The sequence below is a fragment of the Rhinatrema bivittatum genome, chromosome 8 (assembly GCF_901001135.1).
Source record: "Rhinatrema bivittatum chromosome 8, aRhiBiv1.1, whole genome shotgun sequence".
NCBI lineage: Eukaryota > Metazoa > Chordata > Amphibia > Gymnophiona > Rhinatrematidae > Rhinatrema > Rhinatrema bivittatum.
The window spans coordinates 157,205,758-157,230,367 of record NC_042622.1 but is presented as its reverse complement, the minus strand read 5'-3'; the positions used below and the strand labels follow the sequence as shown (position 1 = coordinate 157,230,367).

Here is a 24,610-nt window from a genome sequence, read left to right as displayed (position 1 = left end):
TCGGAAGGCATGGACATGCTGTCCTTTTATGATACCAACAGCATTGAAACATCATTTCTTTAAACCTTTCGGAATCGAAAGGGCCCACCAACTGCCGTTAAGGCCACTCCCAAACTCTTAAGTATCTGAGGCTAGTGATTGCAAAGATCCAGAGATATCTTCAGGTGGTAAGCAATCCTCACAGGGGCTAAAACAAAGGCGCCATTGATATATGAAGGGAAAAAAAAAAATCTTCTTTGTCCCTGACTTGACAAACATCACTTCACAACGCGCACTCGTTTCCTAGCACTATGCTCGCAAGACCTTCAATAACCGCACTACATTCTATGATGATCCTGGAATGCAGACATCTTATATTGCCACAGAGTAGGAAGATCGCACTATGACTTGAACAGCATCCTATCCATCTCAATGTTTGCTATTTCATCCTTATAGTTTGTATTTGCTTGCTACTGTATGATATCATTATATGTTGCTTCTAATTCTACATAAACTTCTGCTAAAAGAGGTTCTGCTGACATTTTAAAGTTTGCATTCTCCATTGCTTGAATCTCTTAACTTGCAAGATGTGACTGCGTCAGGATTTCATATTTTTTAGTTCAATTATTTTTTTTCTCTTCCAATTAATTTCATGCATTGTCATGCAAAATTCGAGACTCAATAGTGACAACTTCGATGCATCACTATTTTTGCTTTGGAAGGCTACACAACACCTAAGTTTCATGATACAGGGAGTGGCCGAGTGGCCTACTATTTTTACAGGAGGAAGCACTATTTTCATTATGGACTTTATACCATCATTTCCCTCTCAACTCTACAGTTTTGCCCTGCAATCTTCTTGGCAATGGCTGAATTTGGTTCATTTTGATCTCACACTTTTCTCTGATTCATTCAGTCTCATAAGATGGCGGGATCATTAATCTCCTTAAAGTTCTCAGTTTTAATGTCAATCGGCTTAACCATACTGTTAAGCAAAATAAGTTATAGGATTATGTTAAGTCTACCACTCTTGTGAAGCGAAACCACCACCACTCTTCTCCAATCTGACAGCACCACTCCTGTTTCCAAGGATCCATTGAACAGGTCTTTCAAAGGACCCACTAGCACATCTCTGAGCTCCCTTCAGTATCCTGGGATATATCTTATCCGGCTCAATGGCTTTGTCCACTTTCAGTTTTCCTAGCTCTTCCTATACATTCTCTTCTGTAAACAGAGTTTTGTCTATTCCACCCCCCATCTATGGTCTTAACTAGCAACGGTCCTTCTCAAGTCTTTAGTGAACATTGAGCTGAAGCATTTGTTTAATATTTCTGCCATTTCTGAATTCTGGATGTATGACTTCTCTGTGGGAGTGGGGGTTGATACATAGGATGCTGCGCAATTGGGTGTTTCTGCATCACAGGTCTTGTTCTACCAGAGCCCACTGTAAACCATTTTTTCCAGGGTTTCTGAATCCTCTGTGGGAGTTGGGAGAGAGATAGATAATGGGTGCTGCAAGGAAGAGGAGGTTAATTGAAACCTGGATAATTCTTCTCTGATGAGTCAGCACCTTTTCCATTGCAGACAGCTGAAGGCAAAATGGATAAGCATTGGTTCTCCAAATGATAGGCCTTGGGACATAAGTTCTATAATTACTGCACTGAATGAAATACATTTTGCTAATAATGATTGAATAATCCCTTAAAATCTTATGATTGACATAAGTTAAAATTTAGGCTCTAGAAAAAGATTTTGAAGAGGTATTTGAAGTAAAGAAGTAAAAATATTAAAAACAAGCCAGTAACATTAATATGTAGAATATGAAAGTAAAATTTTACAAGCAATTTCACAGTATACATTTGTATTATCTGAGCTGCAAGAAATAACTATGCAATGGGAGATGATGTACATGAAGTTACGAGTTAGTCCCGGGAACACTTTATAAGAAACGTAGTCTCAGGGGTGGGTGGCTAGAGGGGTAGGGAAATAAACAGTTGAGATTACTTGCATTAAAAAAACTTAAAATATCAATAAAACAATATCAGTTAGCCCGGCTATTAATTCTTTTCTCCACAGAAAAGAAAAATGGCTCAACATTACTTACCACCTCCTGACAGCCCCCCCCGCCCCCACCTGCTGATAAACAAACAGCTTCTACTTACTACTACTTCTCCTTCTCCAGGGAGAGGGACAAAGGGGTTGGGGGAAGAGAAGGGGCAGAGAGAAATCATAAGTGTAGTCTCCTTTTTTTGTGGACATAAGAAGGGCTGCCAGGTTCCAGAATATCCAAGAACCACTCTCCAGAGGCACCACAGACACACACACACCCTCCCCCAGGACCTGGGTTAGTCATTACTCTCTGGAGGCTCCACAGATACCATAAAGTACTGGGATTACTTTCCAAGGACTTGACAGGGTAGATCTTGGAAGGATGCTCCTGCTGGAAAAATCAACCCCTCGTAGTTATTTATTTATTCCAGGAGCAAAACTGTCTCACCATCTTTAGAGGAGTATGCAGGGCTACCACCTATTTCCTCCATAGCCAGAGTATTATCATTTAAGAGGAGCATGCAGGGCTGAACCTGCTTGCTTCATAGCCAGAAAAAATAACCCACCTCAAAACTGGGAGTGTCAAGGTAAGTACTTTTTGAGACATTTTAAGAATGTGTGTGGGATCGTTTCTAACAATATACCTTGTGATTTTTGGTCCAGACACTATTCTTGGAGAATATTTTCAGAGTAGCAATTCAATAATCAGCGCATCAGTGATTTTTATGAAGACTTCTATAGTCAATTTTAAGTGCAAAAAAAAATTTTTTTTTTAATTATGTTTTTGTGGTTTTGTAATTATGAAAAAAGGTGGTTGGTGGTTCATTAATGTTTACAATTTTGAGTCATTAGGTAGCCTGGTTGGTACTATAGATTGTGAAAGTATGAAACAACCATCATCTACTATTTTATATATTGATCAAGGTATAATCAAAGCAGTTTTTCCACAAGAATGTCAATTCCTTTAGTTTTGAGGTGGGTTATTTTTTCTTTATTTTTTCTCTTTCCTTTTATTTTTTCCTCTTTTCATTATTGTGATATTTACCCGCTGAGTGGAGATTTTTTTCTACATTGGTGTGCTTCATAGGCAGGGCATTATCGTTCAAAAAGAGCATGCACGATTGACCTTGCTTGCTCAATAGACAGAGCATTAGTACTTAAAGGGAATCTGCAGAGCTTCACTCCCCATCTTTAAGAGGAGCCTGCAGCACTCATATCTCTTCTGGCTCCATTATCAGAGCCTTAACATTTCCTATGCACACTATAGAGTTGCAGACTCTGTATAACTGCTTTAAGGGCCCTTGATCAGCAGGCAAGTGCTTTCCCCATACCAAACACAGCCAGTATCAGTACAGCATGTAGTTAGGCAGCACGCCTGGGGCATTCCCTTGTCCTGCAGTTGGCATTAATTAGGTTTGTTAACTACTGCTCTCTTCATATTTCAGGTAAGCTCTGAGAATTTAATATTTTAGCCCCTTAAGCTATCACTTTGCTGAAGGGCATTGCACTTGAGCAACATTTGAACCACACTACAACAAGTAATGTCTTGAACAGGGCTCCTACCAATAAAGGACTTTCCAGCTCTAAGATAGCTGAGCCTGCTATCCTGGCTTACTCTGCTAGATACTAATTAACCCCTGCAGATTATTACATTCCCACCGAGTAATGCTTAACCTTACAGAATTCTTACAGGCCAACCCAGGCTGCTTAGAAAACTCACAGGGGTATCACATAAATGTAGCACTTAATGCCATAGAAGCAACCAAGATAATAGTTTAACAGCAGAGAGTTATATCTATGCATGCTCCACTGCTACCCTCCCACCAGCACATGTATAGCCCAAAGAAACCAGCTAAACCCCTAATTCCCACCTCCAGATCAGACCCCTGCCTGCTAGAGCTGATCTGGCTTCTACTTACTTCTACTGCTCCTTCACCTGTGAGAGAAGGAGGCAGGAGTGGAGATAGCAAGAGTGCCTTGCAAGCCTCCTGAGAATCCAGGAACCACCCTCTGAAGGTAAGGTATTCGGAGGGATAACCATGTTAGTCTGATGAAATGGACTCTATTCTCAAAAGCTCATGCTTCAATAAATTGGCAAGTCTATAAGATGCCACCTGCCTCAAAGTCATCTCTGAAGGTAAGTGACTATAGTTATGCTATGGAGACACTACAGCCCCTGCAGAGTACTGGGCCACACACCATTCACTGGAGGTTTTACAGTCCCATAGGCAAATGGGGGGGGGGGGGGGGGGGGGAGACCTTCAGGAACTCAACCAGGGCAAAGAGTGAGAGACTGCTTCTGCTGGGAGAAACTAACCCCTAGGGGTAGTTGGTCCAGGAGCAACAAGGGCACAACCAGGTCAGGGCACACCCTACCTCGGGGCCCTATGTCCACTCCAAATGTCCGCTGTTGCCAGAGAAAGACTACACTGGTATTGGCCAGGGTCACACCTTTATAGTCCTGAGTGATGTCATGAAAAAGGTGTGTCTTCTGTCTCCATCAGCTGTGGAGGAGAGAAATCCCAAACACAAGGAATCTATTATTAAAATCAGCTACAATACCTGAAGAATGGAGGGTGGCCAATGAAATGCCAGTGAAAAGGTCTGAGAAATTAAGAGAGGACCTTGCGAGACTGGGCATTCAAATAGCATTGGCAGATGGCATTTAACGTGGATAAGTGCAAAGTGATCACGTAGGGAAGAGGAACCTAAAGTATAGCTACATGATGAAAGGTTCCACATTTGCAGTCACTACCCAGGAAAGAGATCTAAGCGGCATGCTGGATAATATGTTGAAATCCTCTACCCAGTGTGCTGCAGCAGCCAAGAAAGAAAATACAATGCTAAAAATTATTAGGAAAGGAAAGAATAAAACAGAGAATATCATAATGCTTCTGTATCGCTCCATGGTGTGACCACAACTTGAATACTGTGTGCAATTCTGGTCACCATATCTCAAAAGACATATAGCAGAATTAGAAAAGGTACAGAGAAGAGTGATCAAAATGATAAAGGGCTAAAGAGATTAGGACTCCAGCTTGGAGAAGAGATGACTGAAGGGAGATATGATAGAAGTCTATAAAATAATGAGTGAATTGGAATCAGTTGTTTACACTTTCAAAAAGTACAAAGACTAAGTTAAAAAATTTAAGACACAGGAGAAAATACTTTTTTATTCAATGCATAATTAAACTCTGGAATTCATTGCCAGAGGATGTGGTAAAAGCTGCTAATGTAGCTGGCTTTTAAAATGTTTTGGACAAATTCCTGGAAGATAAGTCCATAAACTATTATTAGGGTAGACTTGGGGAAATCCACTACTTGTCCCTAGTATAAGCAGCATGGAATCTATTGAACTTAGGATCCTGCCAGGTACATGTGACCTGGATTGGCCACTGCTGGAAACAGGATGCTGGGCTTGACGGATCTTTGGTCTGACCCAGCATGGCAAAACTTATGTTGTTGTGTGTCTGCAAGTGGACTCCATGCAAATCGGTACTAGTGGCAACTGGAACTATGCACTGCATTGTGGCCCCTAGTAACTACAGCCGCAACCATAAGACTTGAGGGAGCCAAAAGAAGACCCCATCACAAAAGGAAATGCAAAGTGCGCACCATAAGAGGAACTGGGAGCACGTAGACAGGTGAGGGGGTGGGAAGGAAGGATGAATGAAATGGGGAATAGAGAGTTTAAGGATGTGGGGCCAGACATAAGGGCAAGAAGGGAAGAGGCACAAGGGAAAGGTGACAAAAAGATGGTGTTAAATGAAGTTTACTTTGAGGAATAGGGGCATTATCAGGTTGTGCCTCACGGACTGATCCTTGGACCAGTCCTTTTCAACATTTTTATAAGGCACATAACGGAAAGATTGTCAAAGGTTGAGTTTTTTTTTGGGGGGTTTTTTTTTTTTTGAAGATGATGATACCAAAATCTCCAACAGGGTAGACAGCATGAGGAAGAATCTAGTGAAGCTGGCGGAATGATCTAGGGTCTGGCGGGTAAGATTTAATGCTAAAAAATGCAAAGTAATGCATTTAGATTGCAAAAACCCAAGGGAGATGTACAGTATTAAAGGTGAAATTCTTCTAAGCATGAAAGAGCAGCATTTTAGTTGTCTTCGTATCTGTTGATCTTAATGTAGCCAAACAGGTGGATAAAGTGATGGCAAAAGCCAGAAAGATGCTTGGCTCAATAGGGAGAGGAATGGTCAGAAGAAAAAAAAAAAAAAGGCAATACCGCCCCTACATAGGTCCCTATTGAGACCTGTTTTGGAATACTGTGTACAATTCTGGAGACCACAACTTCAAAAGGATCTGCCAGTTGCAGTTGGTCCAGAGAGTGGCTACTAAAATGATCAGTGATCTTCATTGTTAAGTATACAGAGACAAACTTAAATTTCTAAACAAATATACCCTAGAGGAAAGGCGAGATGTTTTCTATGCACAGGTGGTGGGCCTTTTTCAATAGAAAGAATGCTCTAGAATGAGGGGTCATGGAATGAGAGTGAAAGGGATAGATTGAGAAATAATCTTAGGAAATATTTCCTTTACAGAGAGCATAGTGGATGCATGGAATGGCTTCTCAGTGGAGGTGGTGGAGATAAACTGTCCAAATTCAAGAAAACATGGGATAAATGCAGGGGGATCTCTGAGGGAGTGATGTGCATTGTAAAACTAAATTCATTAGTTAGGCGGATGGGCAGACTGGTTAGGCCATTTGATCTTTTTCCGCTGTCATGTTTCTAATATGTATTCCACGGCAAATGTGCTTTTTTTTTTGTCTGTTTTTTTAATTAGCTTGCTATTGCACTATCTGAATTTTTTTTCATTATTTGTTAAGGGAAACCACCTCAGCAGGGCAAACATTTGGTTCCAAAATGTCACCACTCATGCATAGAAAGTTGGAAAAGAGCTGAAAAGAGAGGACTAGACAATCATATGAGGCATTCCATGCCAAAGGAGTAGCAGGCCATAATAGATACATTTTAATTTTCTGTAGGGGGGTATCAAGGCTTGGATGTTTACCTCTGCTTTTAGTTATAAGTGCTGAGTATTGGGGAATTCAGATTTTCAATGTCCAGTGGATATTGAGTGCTGAGCTTTTTTTATTATGTGAGTTTGTATTGTAATGGTCATTGGACTGTAATTTTTCATTATATGTTATGTACCTGCCTAGCGCTTTTGTAAGGGTAGGCGATTTATAAATGAAACAAATAATCCTTTCCGTCTAGTACTGAAGCACCCCTCCACCGAGGTGGTGGTGAAGAGCAGTGACTAGAGCTGAGCCTCCATACATTGCCCTAGCTGGCTTTCTAGGGAGAAGGTGAGAGAGGGCTAACAGAGCTGGAATGTAACCATCTATTAATGAACATCTGTGGCATTAACAATTAACATTTCTAAACGGATGAGTCCATCAGCATCTGTATAATGTGAGGTTAACTAGACCAAAGGAATTTCAGCTCTGCTAAAGGTCGACCCCCCCTCCCTATTCACACTTATCTAGATCAGTGTTTCCCAACAAGCGTGCTGTAGCAGCACTGAAAAGTCACCACTGCCTGACGCACCCGTTCAGACCAGTACCGTGAGCTCGACTTTGGCTTATCGCCAAGACTGAGTGGGATGGGGAGAATCAGCACTGGATGTGTTAAGGGCAGCACAGTGGAAGAGATCTGGCAGTCACATGTGACAGTCAAGGTAACTAACTGAGCCAGCAGCCCGCACTTACAGACCCCTCCCTTTTCCCGCACGTGTGTATAAGGAAGGATATGATCCATTGTGATGGTGTCGTGTGTCTGCCCCTTCTTTCCCTTTGTTTAAAAATTTGGCAGAGAGACTGGTAAGGATTTAATTGCTTTCCTAGCTCTACTTTTAACCATCTGAGTATTTTTCATATCCATACTGCGTGCTCCGTGGAGGCTGGTGTGCCATGCAACCTTTTTGTTAATGGAGGTGTGCCTTGGGCATGAAAAAGTTGGGAAACACCGATCTAGATGCTAGAGAGAGTGGTATCACAAGGGCACTTTGCCATGTCCACATCCTGGGCCAGGAAGTTTCAATTAAGGCTCATTAGCATTATAAGATCTGTCTGTCACCCAATCTCTTTTGAACTATTTTATGCAAATTTGACGAAACTTTTTTTTTTTTTTTTACGGTTTTAATCTTCCTGCTTCAGCAATGGTCATTACATTGTCTTGTCTTCAATAGGATCGGGTGGCAAGGTATTAACCCCTCCCATCATCATGCAGGTTGGTTTTCAATCTCAGCCAAAAGGCAGTCTTCCTCAGCTCATCAACCAGACCAGGGGGCTGATGCACTAAAAATACGCCAAAAGTGGGTGCTGAGTATTCAGCGCCCGCTTTCCTAATGCGCCCCCAGGCACTTCCCCTAGGGGTGCCTTGTAATATTTAAATTACGGGTCACGCTGTCAAGGAGGCACTAAGGTCGATTACGCGACCTTGCTGCCTTCCTTGGCAGCAGCTGTCCGCGGGTTAATAAAACAGACACTGAATTTATTGGCATCTGTTTTCCTAACTGGCACCAGCCACGGGTTTGGCAAACAGACCCAGGTTAACTAAGCATTCGTTTCCCGAACCTGACCACTGGCGCTCTTTTCTTTTTTTCTTAAAATCTTTAAAACCTTTGTTCCTCCGACTTAATATTGTCACGATATTAAAGTTGGAGGATGTACAGAAAAGCAGTATTTTCTGCTTTTCTGTACAACTTTTTGGGGTGCTTAGAAGTTAACGCTCTGGGAGGCAGGCACCAGAGATAAAGTAGTATGGTTGCTGTGTTAGTACACATGAATACATAGAAATAGGTTGTTTTCAGGAGCAACACTCTCATACTTATATGCTATATCAAAACTCATTAACAGTTAAAAGTCAATTAAAAAAAACAAAAAAAAACTATTTCCAATTAGCCAAAATTAGATTAAATGTGATGGACATAAGCATGTCTAAATTTTAGCTGTGCCAAAGAAAGGAAATCTTTGAAAATAATACATTTAAGAATAATAAATGTAAGCAACATCGCCTTCAGTCTTCAATATAATCAGATATTCTCTTCCAAACCTTAGTGTAAAAAGGAAAAAATATTACTATAATAAAATAAAAGACCAACAAACCCTGGATGTAACTAATTTAGTCCTAAATAATTGTATTGTCCATAAAGGATGCCCAATAAAGAGAGACCATATTATACTAGCAGAGAAGGAGGTTCTCGCTATTTTAGAGCACAAATATTGCCTACGAACTTCTCTGTCCATACAGTACACTGAAATCATTTTATTGGACAAAGATTTCTGAACTGGCTTTCAAGAGCTACTACTTTCTTCCTCCGATCTGAACAAAACGAGCACAAAATGATATCCGCCAGAAAATACAAGTGACTCATGAAATCAAATGGAATATGAAGAGGAAGGGAAAATGGCTGGGGGAGGGTCTGATTGTTCTGATAAGACAGAGTTGCCTTTTAAAATTGTGTATGCTGTTCATGTAACCCACTCCGAAACTTGGAGGGCATGGGATAGAAGTAACTGCAAATAACTAGCTAGCTAAAGGTGGCAGTAGGCAGTGAAAATGTGGGGGTGCTGAGTAAAGAAACCTAGGTCACTCCCGAGTCTTTTCTTAGGAGCCAGGATGAAATTCTGTCTCCCCACAAACACTCCCCCCCCCCCCCCCATAACCTTTTTTTTTTTTTACTATGTATAGTCTAAATATTTGCTTCCTTTGCTTTAATTTTGCATTTTTTTCACCCTTTACCTTATTTCTACCTCCAGCCTCTCCCCACTCTGCCCTCCTGCTCCCCCTGTACCTCTCTCTCTTCTCATCACCTCTTTCACCTGCCAGGTTGATAGGAGCAGCCTCTCTCTCCAGGCCCAGGCTGGCTGAGGTAGCTCCTATCAGGTTTGGGGTGGCTTCAGGCCCCAAATTCTAGGTGCCCGGGTGATCTGGCATCTTGGATTTTGCCAGCCTTGGACCACATGCTACATTTCAATCTTAGGCAAAAGGCCGAGAACCATGGTACACAATCTCACAGAGGCAGAGAAGCAATCCCCGATCCTTTAAAAAGGGTATAAAAGCTCAGATAGTGGTGTAGAAATTCAAAGAAATGAGGTGAGATACTAACGGTCAAAAAGCAGACAAGAACCCTTGAAGTGATTATATCTGATACGTTCAAGGAAACCAAACACTGCAACAGGGCAATGGCTAGAGCCGCACAGATGCTAAAGTGCACAAAGGAGAGAGAGGCCTAACTAATAGAAAACATGAGTGATTATACCACTGCACAGGTTCTTGGCAAGACCTCATCTGGAAGACAATGTTCACTTTCGGAGGCCTTACCTCCAGAAAGATAGAGCCAGAGAAAGGTTACCAAAATGATGCAGGATCTGCCCCTAAAGCCCTACGAAGTGAGGCAGAGATCTAAATATATATATATATATACACACTCTAGAGAAGAGGAGAGATGGGGGATGAGACAGACATTATTAATCATGCACAAAACACTTTTCAGAGGAAAGGAAGTTCTAGAATAACGGCCTACGATATGAGGCTCTGAGAAAGTAGACTCGGGAAAAACATCAAGGAGAGGGCCCAGGGAGGAAATAGACTTTACGAATTTATGTTCAACCTAGCAACCCCTGTTTAAGGGTTAAAATGTCCTACTTGGACAACTCAATGAATGATGAGGCTGCTGGAATGAATGGCAAAGTAAGCAATTTGCAGCTCTGAAACATTTCCAGGTACCAGTAGTGCCTACGATTCAGGCTCTGGTAGCTAACAGAAAATAAAAGGTGAGACTTGGGCCGGGATATGCAAGTTACAATGGCTGCGGATTTGCAACCTGGTATGATGGCTTCCAAGTTGCAGTGGGGCCTGGGAGAGTGAGATGCAGTGGGGTACAGGACGCATGAGGGGCAAAGTGGGGTGGTGGGGCACAGCAGAGCGAGGTTAGATGGCTGCAGTCAGCGGCATCCTGCTGCTGGTCCACAAAGGCAAAGAAGCTGAAAGGGAGCAGAAGTGAAAAAGACAGTGCCTGAAGGCAAGCGAAGGGGAGAGCAAGGGAAAAAATAAAGGTAAATGAAACTAAGCAGAAAAAAAAAAAGACCAAAAATGCTAAATAACCACAAAGAGTAAACAAAGAGCAGCAAAATGCTTCTGGCTGTGTAAAATGTTGGGCTGATGTCTTTAAGTTCTCCAACTACTTTTCCACCCCAGGAAACGCTAGAAGTTGTAGCAGAAATGCAGGTACCCACATGGCTGGATGGTTGCTAGTATTGTTGGTTATTTGGATTACTTTGAGGTTTTGTGGTTAAACATGGGAAGGGAGGAGTGCTGGGTGTGAACTAAGAATCTTGTGTGCTCATATGCCAAAAATGGAATACAAAAGGAGAAAAATGACAAAAACCGTCCTAGGTAAGGAGACATTACAGGTGGCCATGTTCTATGGATGGCAGCTGGGATATATCCTCAGCAGCGTGGACAGGAATAACCAGGCGCCCTAGATGGGTAATTTGTTCTTTTCTGTGGTCATCTATTTTGTTACTATGCAAGGGCACCCAGTGATCCTGGCTCATAGTTTTCATGTAACCTCAATGTCTTCTACATTCAAAATGTTCTATTTCTAGAGGGAAACAAATCAATTCAGTTGCACATAAGAAACACCATACTGCAGGAGTAGCCAACTCCGGTCCTCAAGAGCCAAAAACCAGCCAGGTTTTCATGAAATCCACAATGAATATGCATGAGACAGATTTGCATGTATTGCCTCCATTGTATGCTAATCTTAATCTTGTACATTCATTGTAGATATCCTGAAAACCTGGCCTGTTTGTGGATCTTGAGGACTGGAGTTGCCAAACTGGGTCAGACCAAAAGTCCATCAAGCCCAGCACCCTGTTTCCGACAGTGGCCAATTCAGTCACAAGTACCTGGTGGCATCCCACAGAACAGATCCAATCCTTGTTTCACAACCAGGGATAAGCAGTGGCATTCCCAAGTCTACATGGCTAATTATGGTTTATGGACTTTTCCTTCAGGAACTTGACTAAACCCCTTTATAACTCAGCTATGTTAGCTTCTTTCACAACATCCTCTGGCAACAAATTCTACAGTTTGTGTACTGAGTGAAAAAAATACTTTTTCCAATTTGTTTCAAATGTATTATCTATTAGCTTCATAGTGGGTCCCCCTAGTCTTATTTGATGGTTTAAATAACCATTCACTGTTTACCTTTTCTACCCCTCTCAACATTTTATAGATCTCTCTCATATCTCTTCTCCAGGCTGAAGAGCCCAAACTTGCTTAACCTCTCAGAGGGAAGCCATTCCATCCCATTTATCATTTGGGTCACTGTTCTCTGTACCTTTACTAGCGCTGCTATATCTTTTTTGAGATGGGATAACTACAACTGCACACAATACTTAACATGCAGTCGCACCATAGATCAATACAAAGGCATTATGATAAGCCACTATTTTATTTTCCATTCCTTTCCTAATATCTAATATTGTTTCATTTTGTTGACATTCCACTCAGTGGGCCAGGATCCCAGAGTATTATCCACAAATGATTCAGAGATCCTTTTCCTGCATGCTGACACCTAAGATGTGTGGCACACCCCTATGCCACAGAGTGTATAGGAGCTGTCATTTCTATAGTGTTTATGGTAAAGTGGAGAGTCTCCCCTTATGGGAAATCTGAAAGGTCTAGAACAAGCTGTAAAGGATGCACAGAAAGGTTAAGGGGCAAAAGATTGCCTTGGAACTAGGGTGAGAATGTTCCCGTGCTTGCAGGTCATTTCTTGGTTGGAGGGTGTTACATGACTTTGACTAACAGTGGGGTACAGCTCCTATGGCTTGGTCAATAGGAAATGTGATATAATATCTGACTCGACCGAGTCTGGGGCTGCTCCAGATTGGAAGGACAGACAGGTTGGAGCTGTGATCCTCTTCCAGGGTTACAGAAGGGAGTAGCAGGAGTGGGGCAGAGATTTTCTGCCAGAATCTCAGGAAGCCTACAAAGCTTCAGCTCTTCCTTTAAAGTCTGGTTTGGAAACCTGAAGAAACCTTTGCTTAACTGGGGTAAGACCTTATCTGGATCAGGAAGACAAACTACGCTAGAGGGAACTTGCTTTGGAGCTTGGAGGATCGTGCTGCTGCACCAGAGAGATTTATTCCTTCAGCTGAACAGGACGGTGTAACAGTTAGAATAATGGAAAGGAAGAGAGGGCCAGGCTAGGCCTGGACAGAGACTGAGTAATTAGAAGAGGCTACATCAAGAGGATATATGGTCACAACAGAAGTAACTGGGACTAAAGGAAGGAAAGTGTTGAGCAGGAAGTAAGAGGAGGCTCTGGTTGTTTAAGAAATGTAAATTTTGGTTGATTCCCTTGACCATTTGATGTTTGTCAAAATGTTTTAATTGGAAGAATCTACAATAAGCTGTTTTTATTTTGGAGCACATTTGGCTGGACGTTGTAATTTGTGTGCAGTGTACTTGGCCCCCAGGCTGGGAAGGTGACCCCGAGTGGAACAGGCATTACAGAAGGATCCCAGTATTGTGTAGCTTTACTCTGGATTATTCTTCCCTTTAAAGCATCACATTGCATTTGTCCACATTGAATTTCATCGGCCATTTAGATGCCTAACTCCCCAGTCTCACAACTCCTCTTGCAGCTCCTCACAATCAGCTTGTGATCTAACAATGTTGAGTGATTTTGTATCATTTGTGAATTTGATCGCCTCATTCATTCAGTCACTCCTGTTTCTAGATCAGTTATAAAAACATTAAAAAGCAATGGTCTCAGTACAGATTCCTGGGACTCTCCACTACTTGCCTTTTTCCTTTGAGAGAAAAGGCAAGTCTTACTCTCCGTTTCTTAGCCTTTAGTCAGTCACAAGCCTCCTAGCCCATGACTATTTAATTTCCTGAGTCTCTCATAAGGTATTTGGTTGAATACCTTCTGAAAATCCAGATACCCTATATCCACCGACTCAACCTTGTCCATATTTTTGTTAACCCCTTCAAAAAAAAATCTAATAGCTAAGTAAGGCAAGACTTCCCTTTGTTAAATCCATGCTGGCTCTGCCCCCATTAGTCTGTCTGTATTTAGATAGGCAGTAATTTTGTTCTTCAGAACAAGTTTTGATCATTTTGCCTGGCACAGACGTCAGGCTCACCAGTCTATAAGCTCAGAAGGTCAGCGCAAATCATGACGTCATTAAAGCTCCCCTATCCTTGGATAGTGCCTATAGGTCTCAGATCACATCATTTGAAATCTAGTAGCGCACCACGCAAGTCATCTCTCTCTAAAGAAGACAAGGAGAGGAACATTTCGTGACACCCAGTTTCCTTTTCAGGTACAGAAATTTGCATATTGCTATAACTACTAGCAAATGGCAGGGCAGGCTGAAGACATCACAATGTGCACGGACCTCCCTGCAATGACAATTGAACTGGTCCATTTCCCTATAGGAAAGGGAAAGAAACCAGGATTTCAAGTGTCAGGGGAATATAGAAAGAGTGTGAGCCGGGTCACTGTGTGCTCTATCTGTAGCACAAATCTGAATGAATGATTCAAAAGTTACTGGGGGGGAAGAGACATGAGAATTTTGCAAGGCCTCTCCAACTCACTAAATGCAGCTGCCCGTCTGAATTCAGGTTGTAAAAGTAGTGACCGTATTACCCCCATGTTAATAGATCTCCACTGGCTTCCAATTGCCAGATGCATCCAAGACAAAACAGCAGTCACTGATTTTAAATTGATCTCTTCCTCTGTTACATCATGGTGTAATGCCCTGCTGCATATGGATCTATCCAACATGCCAATTGCAATCAAAGGGGACTCTTGGATGGACTTCTTTGCACCACACCAGACTGAGCAGTACTAGAGACTGGGCCTTCTCTGTTGCAGCTCCCATTCTCTGGAACTCCTTTCCAGAGGCACTGCACCTGGCTGATGGAGGGAAAGCTTTCAAAACTTTGCTGAAAACCTGGTTATTTAAACAGGCACATTACTAGCCTTTTTTGGACGCCAAATAATTGCTATCTATATTCATGCTCCTGACTGCTAAGGTTCTCCTGTGAACTTCATGATTTGAATTTATCTGTTCTTGTGATTGCTATTTATATTTTTTGTGTCTGTTTTATTTGTACATTGCCTAGAACACTGTTTTAGGAGATTTATAAATCCGAATAAAGATAAAGGAAACCAGAAGTTACAAGAATGTGTTGGGCTGGTGCACGCTGAGTGGATTTTAAAAACCGCTCGAGCGTGCACAAATGAAAAGTTCCAAAAAGGGGGTAGGGCGTGGGCGAGGCATGGGTGTGCTTGCATTTCAATTTCACACATAAATATTTCTGTGCACATGAATGCACCGGAGTCACCTGCCACTTAACTTTACTTCTGCTATGGATGACGTGTAAGTTGTAAAACAAAAAATTCTAGGTAGATCAGCGGGGTTTTAAAGATCGGGGCTAACAAGAGAGAAGGGAGGCTATTAAACTATGGGGTGGAAATACTATCCCTTACCTGGGTTGAACTGGGAACACTGGTAATGGCAGTGCGCCTCTATTAAAATCCACCCACTTATGCAGAAGCGACATCTGCACGCATAGGTGCTCGATCAAACTGTTTTAAGACAGGCACACATATACGCGTAGATGTTGTAAAAAGACTGCTTAACTAGGTGTGGGCCGAAATGCTTGCACATGTGCGCCCGCACGCCTGTTTTAAAATTCTCTTTTAAAGGAGGATACTGCTAGGACAAAAAAAAAAACCACTCTGGATGGATTTGGAAGAAAGAGGAAAATAATGAGCAGTAAAGGAAAAGGAGAGAGAGAATAGGCAAGGTGACAGTAAGATGCAGAGCCAGCACTACTTCTGTAACCCAGCGATAGTAACCAGAGCTGAGACTTTGCATGCTGCTGCATCTTCCAGAACAGGCTCAGGACTTGAAGGTCAGCGGAACATAAACAGGCACAAACTAATCTTATCAAAAGCTCACCAAGTATGCACAATGCACCACAGAACTAGAACGTTTCCCGTGAGACAAGAAATAGCAGCAGGGACAGAGAATTCCCTGCACCAGCTGCAGAGATATGTAGGATTAGTAATCCAATGCAAACAAGAAAGGTAAGCAGCCAGAAACACTTAGCAGCAGGAAAAATGCTGTGACTCAGAACCAGCATTACTGGATGTTAGGAGAGGTTACATCCTCCTAGCTCCAGAAGCTTATTACATAATGTGGATGATTTCTTCCCCTGACAAGCGACCTGCTCTTTGTTCCCAGCCTCTCACAGGCCTCAGTTAGTAATCCCTGCAGGGATCGGCACTGGTAGCCGCTGTATAAATCTTTCAGGCACTTGGCAGCAATTCAGGCCAGGTTGCCCATTTCCTGGGTATTGTTTCTGGTCGCACAGTGTACAGAACAGGTACAGATTACTGATACTTTAACCTTAAGCACCCATAAATTCCCCAGGAGTCTCTGCAACAAAGACTGTACCAGAAGGCCAAAACAGGAAAAAATACTCTTTACCTAATAAAACCCAGACTGCTTCCCCAGAAACAGTCATGTGACATTCACTTATGACAAGGCTAGCAGAATTACCTTTTTTTTGCCTAGGTTAAAGTTTTTTCCCTTCAGAAAAGGAATTGCATCACTTAAAAAAAACATAAAAGCTTCCTGATAGGCATAAACTAAATTTGCATATCATGGAGAGTCAGAGTACACAACTTTATCTCATGCATATTCACTGTGGATATCCTGAAAACCCAAGTGGCTGTGGGGTCCCCAAGACAGGTTTGAGAAGTCCTACAGTAGATTTTTTTGGATCCACACATTTCATCCATTCTTGTACATATATAGAAGAGGCCATTATTTACCTAGTTGACTGATGTTCTTGGGCTAGGCCAGTGACAAGTGCTGCGCATCTGCATGTGGAGAACTGAGATTTGATTCCCTGGCGGCTTCTGCTCTCTGGCCCAGCCAGGGATTCTGCACTTTGGGAGAGGGCATCTCAGCCGCCGCTCAACAGCAGCTCCCAATGTTAATCTGGAGGATGCCATGGCTTGGGGGCTCTAGCTGAGCACTGCATTGAGGTGACAGAAGCATATAAAACAGGGGAGAACACCCAGGTAGTTGTAAATGAAGGCTCCCAACATTATAGCACAACAGATGCTGATTCCAACTGAGCTGAAAGCCCAAAAAGGAGGATGAGAAAACTGGCAGGCCAAAAATACAAATCTACGTTAGTGCACATCTGTAACCACACACCAGAAAAAAACAACCAAAAACACGATTGTTACATGATGATGCTGTGTGTGAGCTGGACCTCCAGGACCACACCCAAACCAGATCTGTGCTTCCATCTGCCCTTCTCTGACAGTTCGCCAATATTGCAGCACATGTGCTCCAAAATGTGAATTTTTTTTTTTTTTAGGACAACCACTGATCTACTACATGGGGCTGCAAAGAATCATGAAAAAGAGTTCAGTATCCTCTGAAGAGAAAGCAGCCTGCTAGCACTTTAGGTATCCTTCGGGGCATAAGAGGCATCCAGGCTCGGGGTAGCTCATTACAGCTCAGTGAAAAGAAAAAAAAAAAAAGCACAAGTTGTCCAAGTTAAGTTTTACTTCTTATGACATCAAATAATTGCCATTGGACTGTCTGGGGGGGGGGGGGGGGGGGGGAAGCTGATTTCATTGAGCACAAAACTGTGAAAAACAGGCAATCTGATCAAATGTTCACACTTTGCTATGCCTGCACATTGACACACTCCCACCAGCTTGGCACCAGTGTGCATTACAGAGTAAAACAGGGGTTCCCAACCCAAGGTCCACCAGACCATAAACAGGAAAGATCCATGAGCTGTGGGAGAAGACAAAAAAAGCCCGCGGAAAGAAGAGGGCCGACAGGTCCCTGATGGAACCCATCCCGCAGTGGCTGCAAAAGAGGAGGCCTGAGCAGCCCATCTCGCCAGCAGCCGAAGTTTAAAAAGGCTGGAGAGCTCGTTTTGAGTTCCCGCGGGCTTGAGTGAGATGTGGGAGGAAGGCCTGGCTGTGGACAGTCTGAGGACTTTCATTGCAACTTTAGTTGTGTGGCCGCCCGATAGGGGAGTGAACCAGCGAGCACAAATTTGTTTTCCCATTGTTTCTCCCTTGCTGAAAAACGTTTCAGTTCTGGTTACCACGAATGAACACCCAGGGGCTTTCAAGAGCGTTAGCCCATGACGTCTTCACAAGTGCACTAGTCTTTCCCACAGATATCAACCATACAATTAGCTATTCCTGCCTCTTTTCATAGTGGGGTTTTCATACTCAGTTAATATTGACTACTCAACAAGCTATCTGAGATTTTAAGTTTGCACATATTGTTGGCTCCTCCCCCTCTTCCTTTTTTAGGTGAGGAGTCCATAAAAGATTTTCGGGTGTCCTTTATGCCAGGGGTTCCCCCCTGACGAAGCGGCTACTGGTGAAACAAGGGCCTTGGAGGGGCAGTTGACATCTTACCCAGGAGGACCACCATACACTATTATAGCCCAATACTTAGTTTATGAGTAAATATGAATTTCTTGCATCAGACAATTGGTCTTGTAGACGTTTTTGAGTAATGCTTCATGGTCAGTATTGTGCACGTTTAATTTTTTACAAGTAGTTTTATATTATCATGGATTAAGTTGTAATACATAGTATATCACTGATAATCCATTGATGTTTTTTTTCATGTAAACATCTATCTTAATTTACAATATTGAGTTGATATGTATCAAATAAGATTTGTATAGGCAGGGATTGGTTTATGTTTAGTTTTGTCTAACAGATGAATATGTATACATAGGGATATTTGTAAGGTCAATGTTTTGTACCATATGTATCAATATAAAAGTGCTCATTTATTTTATCTGTTCATAACAGTTAATAAAGATTGATTTTTTTTTTATTTTTTTTTTTTAATAGTCACGTTATTTAGTGCTCTTTCCTTTCATTCCTTGGGAATGTTTTTTTTTGCCTATAGATATATGTGAATGAGAGAATGGGAGCATTTGTGTGTGTGAGAGTTCAAAAAACATATTACATAGACTGCAAATGATTAAAAGTCCAGGCGGCCTCATTTTGTAAACCAGTGAGGTACGCTGTCAGGCTTGCTGATGCGGCAATAAGAAAATTCAATTTATACCAAAATTGACCAATGAATTTTGGGTTGAATTCGTGAGTGGTTTGTCGTTAAAAATTAATACTTATGGTCTCCTTTTTGGAATATTTTTTAGAGCATATGTGCATGAGAGAGAGGGTATGGTTGCGTGTTTGTGTATATGTGTGAGAGGAAGCGTGTGTGTGAGATAGAGGAAGTTTGTGTCGGTTAGAGCATGTGTATATAAGAGAAAGGGAGCATGTGTGTGAGAGAGAATGAGTGTGTGCATGTGTGCATTAGGGAGAGTAGAAAGTTTGTGCATCCTCTTTCCTCACACCTAATAATCCATGACAATCTCAGGACAACTGGAAATCAAAAGTTCCCAGATATGGAGAGCATGGAATTTTTAAAGCCATAGTATGATTTTACTAATATTTTATATTTGATTGTATTATTTTATGTTTTATGAGGAACAGCAATGAAACCTTCCCTTCACTGCCATCTCAACCTGTGTATGTCAACTTGAATATATATTATCAGCCCAAACACTCAAGGGTATGCACATTTTTAAACAGGACCATTTGTTATGATTTGTTTAATGACTGTGCTATTCTGTGATGCATAATAGTTTAATCTGAAACACATAAAAATAATTGACATGTGTTTTGTCTGATCACTCATGTTTTCTTAAAATGCTATACATTTTACAAATTCTGCCAGGGGTATGTAAACTTACGAGCACAACTGTAGCTTGGAACTCAAGAGTCCCACAGCACCACTCCTCAGGCAGTACTGGATGGTCTCATTTTTATACGTTCTTTTTGATGTGTTTTGGATCAGGACCCTTTCTAAAGCGAGTATTTGCACCATACTCTTCAGATACGTTTATAAACTCCCTCCCACAAAATTTGGAGCACCTTGCACACAAAAGCACCCATTACCTTTTTCCTTCTGGAATCATGCTTGGACAGGCAGGACTTCTCCAACGACATATATCCACCAATCACCTCAATCTCGCTGACCGTGGGATAGCGCTTTTTAAGTGCGACTCCTAGATCTGCATGGGGTGCATCAGAGCCCTCCACAAATTCAACTTTTAGCCTGGAATCAACACCATCGCCTGCCTCACACTCTTCACCTAAGGCACGGAAGCCTTCACTCTCAAAGGCAAAAGGTTTGCGCTTGGGCACCACAGTGAAGGTATTGCCTCCTTTGAAATGGACGGAGGATGGCTCAGCCTGAAACCGGAAGGAAAGCGGAGAAGAGGGCTTAGTCCCCCTATCTTCGGTGTGGACAATGTCATCGATGTTAGTAACAGGGATATCCAGTTTACTCAACTCCCCATTAAGAATGTTGGTGATGGGGACCCCAAGACCCTCTTTATTGTCCTTGTTGTTCATACTGCTGAGGTACTCCAACTCTGCTCCAAGATCTGTAAAGGAATGGCTCTCAATCACTGAAGAAAAAGGGGGCAGTGGCTCCTGTCTCCAGTCAACTTCAGGCTGGGGCACCGCACAGCCACCTGTGGATTCCATTCTCTCCGTACCAACTGCATCAATGCGTGGCAGGGAAGTGTCTTCAGAGATGGACCCCACCTCCCTGTCCTGGCCACCATGCTCACCATCCAAATATGTAAACTGCATTTGGCGGCGGCTAAAGTTGGAAGCACTATCCTTATCTTTTGGCTTTTCCAAGCTTTCTTTCCTTTCCTCCTGATACAATGAGGAAGACTCCTGCCTCTTCCTGGGGATGAAGATGAAGGAGTTCTTTGACTGCATTCGGATGTTTGCCAGAGCTTTTGCCTGGACATCATCTGGTGAAATGTTTGCAAAATCTGGCATGGGAGCAGGCTGGATCTGGAAGGAATCATTGCTGCTAGTGGCTGCAGACACCTGCTTCTGTTGACTGGGAGTAGAAGTGGCTAACTGCTCCAGGGGGTGGCTCAGCTCCAAGCTTTCACATGGTTTGGCACAGAACTTTGATCTGATCAAATCCATCTCAGACTTTGGCCTCCACACCTTTGCTTCTTTTTGCAGTTGATCAATGGAAGAACTTATGGATAATGGCACCAGTCTATTCTCCTCAGAAGTGCTGCTAATCAGAGTCCTACTGTCTTTTTTATTACCAGCCAGAATTTCCTGTATTATGCTGGCTTCTGCCGAAATTAAATCCAGTTCTGACTGGACTGTGTGACCATTGGTTAGTGGCAAGTCCTTTTTTGTAGGGACACTTTCCAGCACAGAACCATTTACCTCTATGTTGTTATATCTTTTTGGGTGCACTGTAATTGTGCTGTTACCAGGTTTCTGAGAAAAATTCTTGAGTTTGGACTGTGTTTGATTAACAAGCAAGGAGTAATTTTCAAATTTCTCCCTGACTGAGGATACACCCAGAGGCCCTTGTTTGTCTTCCGTAGGAATAGGTCTTTCAGGAGACCGAGGCTCTGGAGGCGTGGAAGGAGAGAAGGGCCTCAGCAATCCAGAAGGGGACAGTGGGCTTGAAGGTGTCCGTTTAGGAGAAGCAGGTTTTGATGCAGATGAGACAGATATGGAGCTGTGTTTGGAAGGTATCCAGGGGGTTGGCCCATTGAAAGAAAATCGAGAAGTAGCGTCCAACCTGCTTGACATCTTGGGCATGAAATCTTGGCTCTGCCATTCCAATACTGGCGAAGAGAGGGGAGACTTTGGCACCGTGTGTGGCTTATAACTGCGGTCTTGGTCCAGGAGGCTATCTGAACTTCTTGACCTTTGAGGCCTGCTATAACTTTGGTCAAATTTTTCCAACAGACGGCTGACCCTGCCAGTGTGACACATGCCATCATCCAGTGAGTCACTGAATTGCCCCATGCTCTGAGCATGATTTAGGATACCGAGTTCCTCCTGACTCTGGCTCAGTGAAGGTTCGTAGATGACCACCTCGGAAGCCCTGATCTCAGTTACCTTGCTACCCCTCATGGCCATCAATGTATCCTGGGGGTCTGTGGCACAATCAGTGGCCCTTGGGCTGGTGCTACGGCTGTGCTCGAAGTAATCCGGGTCAGATTCAATGATGATGATGTTCTCAGCCCGGATGGTCTTGATACCAGGCACATTGTAGAGCTCCAGCAGGTGTTGGATGGGTGAGGTGGCGACAGACGGAGACCCACTGGATGCCTGGAGCTCTTGCAGCTGCCGCTTCCTTTCCTTCTCTAGCCTTATGAAGGGATTCTGGTGCAGGGGCCCCAGGCTCTCTTGCAGCACCAGGCTTTCCTGCTCCAATCCACTGCAGCCCTCCCCAGAGCTCTTCATCGGCTTCCTGCCGGGGGAACGCGGCCGCGGCTTGCCGGGGTGAAAGCCACGGTAGGTGGAATGTTCATTGCGCTTTCTACCGGGGGACAGCTCCCTGCCCGGGCTCCCCCCCGCCTTGGCCCGCTTGCGCTCCAGGATCTCGCGCTGCCAGGACGGCATTCTGCCCCGCTCCGGATCGAAGGGCGGCAGCGGCGGCAACTCCAGCGACCAGACGGCGCTATTACTGCTGGTGGCCGCGGAGAGCATCGTCGGAGCCGGCCTGTGCCGGTGCAAGACCCAGCGCCCTCCGGACGACTCACCTCCCGGAGGTCTAAACTCGGGCTCCGCTCACCGCACCTAACCGCTCCTCACTCGCTACCGCAGCGTCCGCCCTCTCCTTACGTCATGGCACACCTGCGTTCCAAGCCTCGCGTTGCCAACAGTTTCTCAGCAGTTAACCAATCAAAGCGGCTTCCGAACCCGGAAGTGAGAGCAAGCCTTGACCACCCCCACACCACCTGTAGCTATGGCCCGACCCAGAGAACAGTCAGCCACACCCCCTTTCCCCCGATGCAGGACACAATAGGGTCCACCACCCCGACTTTCTGTAGGACCAGCTGGACTGGCGAAAGCTGTGGTATATCAGAGGCTAATAGATTTAAGAGTATAAGAGTAAAGGATGTGCCATCATGCTGTGTTAGTCCAAAGGTTTATTGAGACCAACGTCCTCTCTGCCTCAGTGGCCAATTTATGTCATAACTAACCTGCAGATCTCATAAAGTAGATTTATTTCTTGTTGCTCCTTCCCAGAAGTAGCAATAGCTGTCTTTAGTCTACCTGGCTAATAAAGTTTATATTTTTTTCCCAAGACCTTGTCCAAACCCCTTTTAAACTCAGCTAGATACCTTGCCTACAGCCTTTCACAACAAATTCCACAGCTTGGTTGTGCATTAAATGAAAAATATTTTCTCCAATTTGTTTTAAAACTGACACCTGTTTCAAGGAGTGTCCTCCAGTCCTACTACTATTTCAAAGGGTAAATAACTGTGAGTTGGCTGACTAGGGTTTGAATATCTACCCCCTTGAAAATAATGTACAGCTCTGATCACCACATCTCAAAAAAAGATATAGCAGAATTAGAAAATTAATAGAGAAGAGCAACCAAAATGATAAAGGGAAAGGAACGATTCCCCTATGAGGAAAGGCTAAAGAAGGTAGGGCTGTTCAGCTTGGAGAAGAGATGGCTGAGGAGAGATATGATCGAGGTCTATAAAATAATGAGTGGAGTGGAATGGGTAAACGCGAATCAGTTGTTTATTCTTTCAAAACGTACAGAGACTAGGGGACATTCAATGAAATGACTAGGTAATACATTTAAGACATATAGGAGAAAATATTTTTTTACTCAACACATAATTAAACTCTGGAATTCGTTGCTGGAGGATGAGATGAAGCCTGTTAGTGTAAGCTGGGTTTAAAAAAGGTTTGGATAAGTTCCTGGTAGAAAAGTCCATAAACCATTATGGTGGGCTTAAGGAAATCCACTGCTTATCCCTGGCATAAATAGCATGATAGGGATGTGAATCGTTTTTTGACGATTTAAAATATCGTCCGATATATTTTAAATCGTCAAAAATCGTTAGAGGCGCGATACAATAGGAATTCCCCCGATTTATCGTAAAAAATCGTAAATCGGGGGGGGGGGGAGGGCGGGAAAACCGGCACACTAAAACAACCCTAAAACCCACCCCAACCCTTTAAAATAAATCCCCCACCCTTCCAAACCCCCCCAAAATGTTTTAAATTACCTGGGGTCCAGTGGGGGGGTCCCGGTGTGATCTTCCACTCTCGGGCCACGGCTGCGTTAATAGAAATGGTGCCGGCGCCACCTTTGCCCTGTCATATGACAGGGCAAAGGTAGCGCCGGCGCCATTTTGGTTCCTGTCCCCCGACGTCACGAGCGCAGGAGATCGCTCCCGGACCCCCGCTGGACCCCCAGGGACTTTTGGCCAGCTTGGGGGGGCCTCCTGACCCCCACAAGACTTGCCAAAAGTCCAGCGGGGGTCCGGGAGCGACCTCATGCACTAGGGCCGTATTGCAAAATGGCGCCGGCCGTATGGCCGTATTGCAAAATGGCGCCGGCGTATGGTAGCCAGTGGTAGCGCCGGTGCCATTTCTATTA

The 24,610-nt window shown here is 43.4% G+C and overlaps 1 protein-coding gene across 2 annotated transcripts in view; it reads right to left on the bottom strand.

The window, feature by feature from the left end:
* The window catches only part of TPRN (taperin), a 93,844-nt gene extending 70,940 nt beyond the window's left edge, over positions 1-22,904 (bottom strand). Inside the window, exon 1 of one of the 2 annotated variants that reach the window (XM_029612194.1) lies at positions 20,104-22,904. In XM_029612194.1, coding sequence (XP_029468054.1) covers positions 20,104-22,695 — 2,592 coding nt within the window. In that variant the 5' untranslated portion in view covers positions 22,696-22,904. The remainder of the gene's footprint in view (positions 1-20,103) is intronic. The other variant, XM_029612193.1, reaches the window with a different exon arrangement.
* Between the last annotated feature and the right edge of the window lie 1,706 nt (positions 22,905-24,610).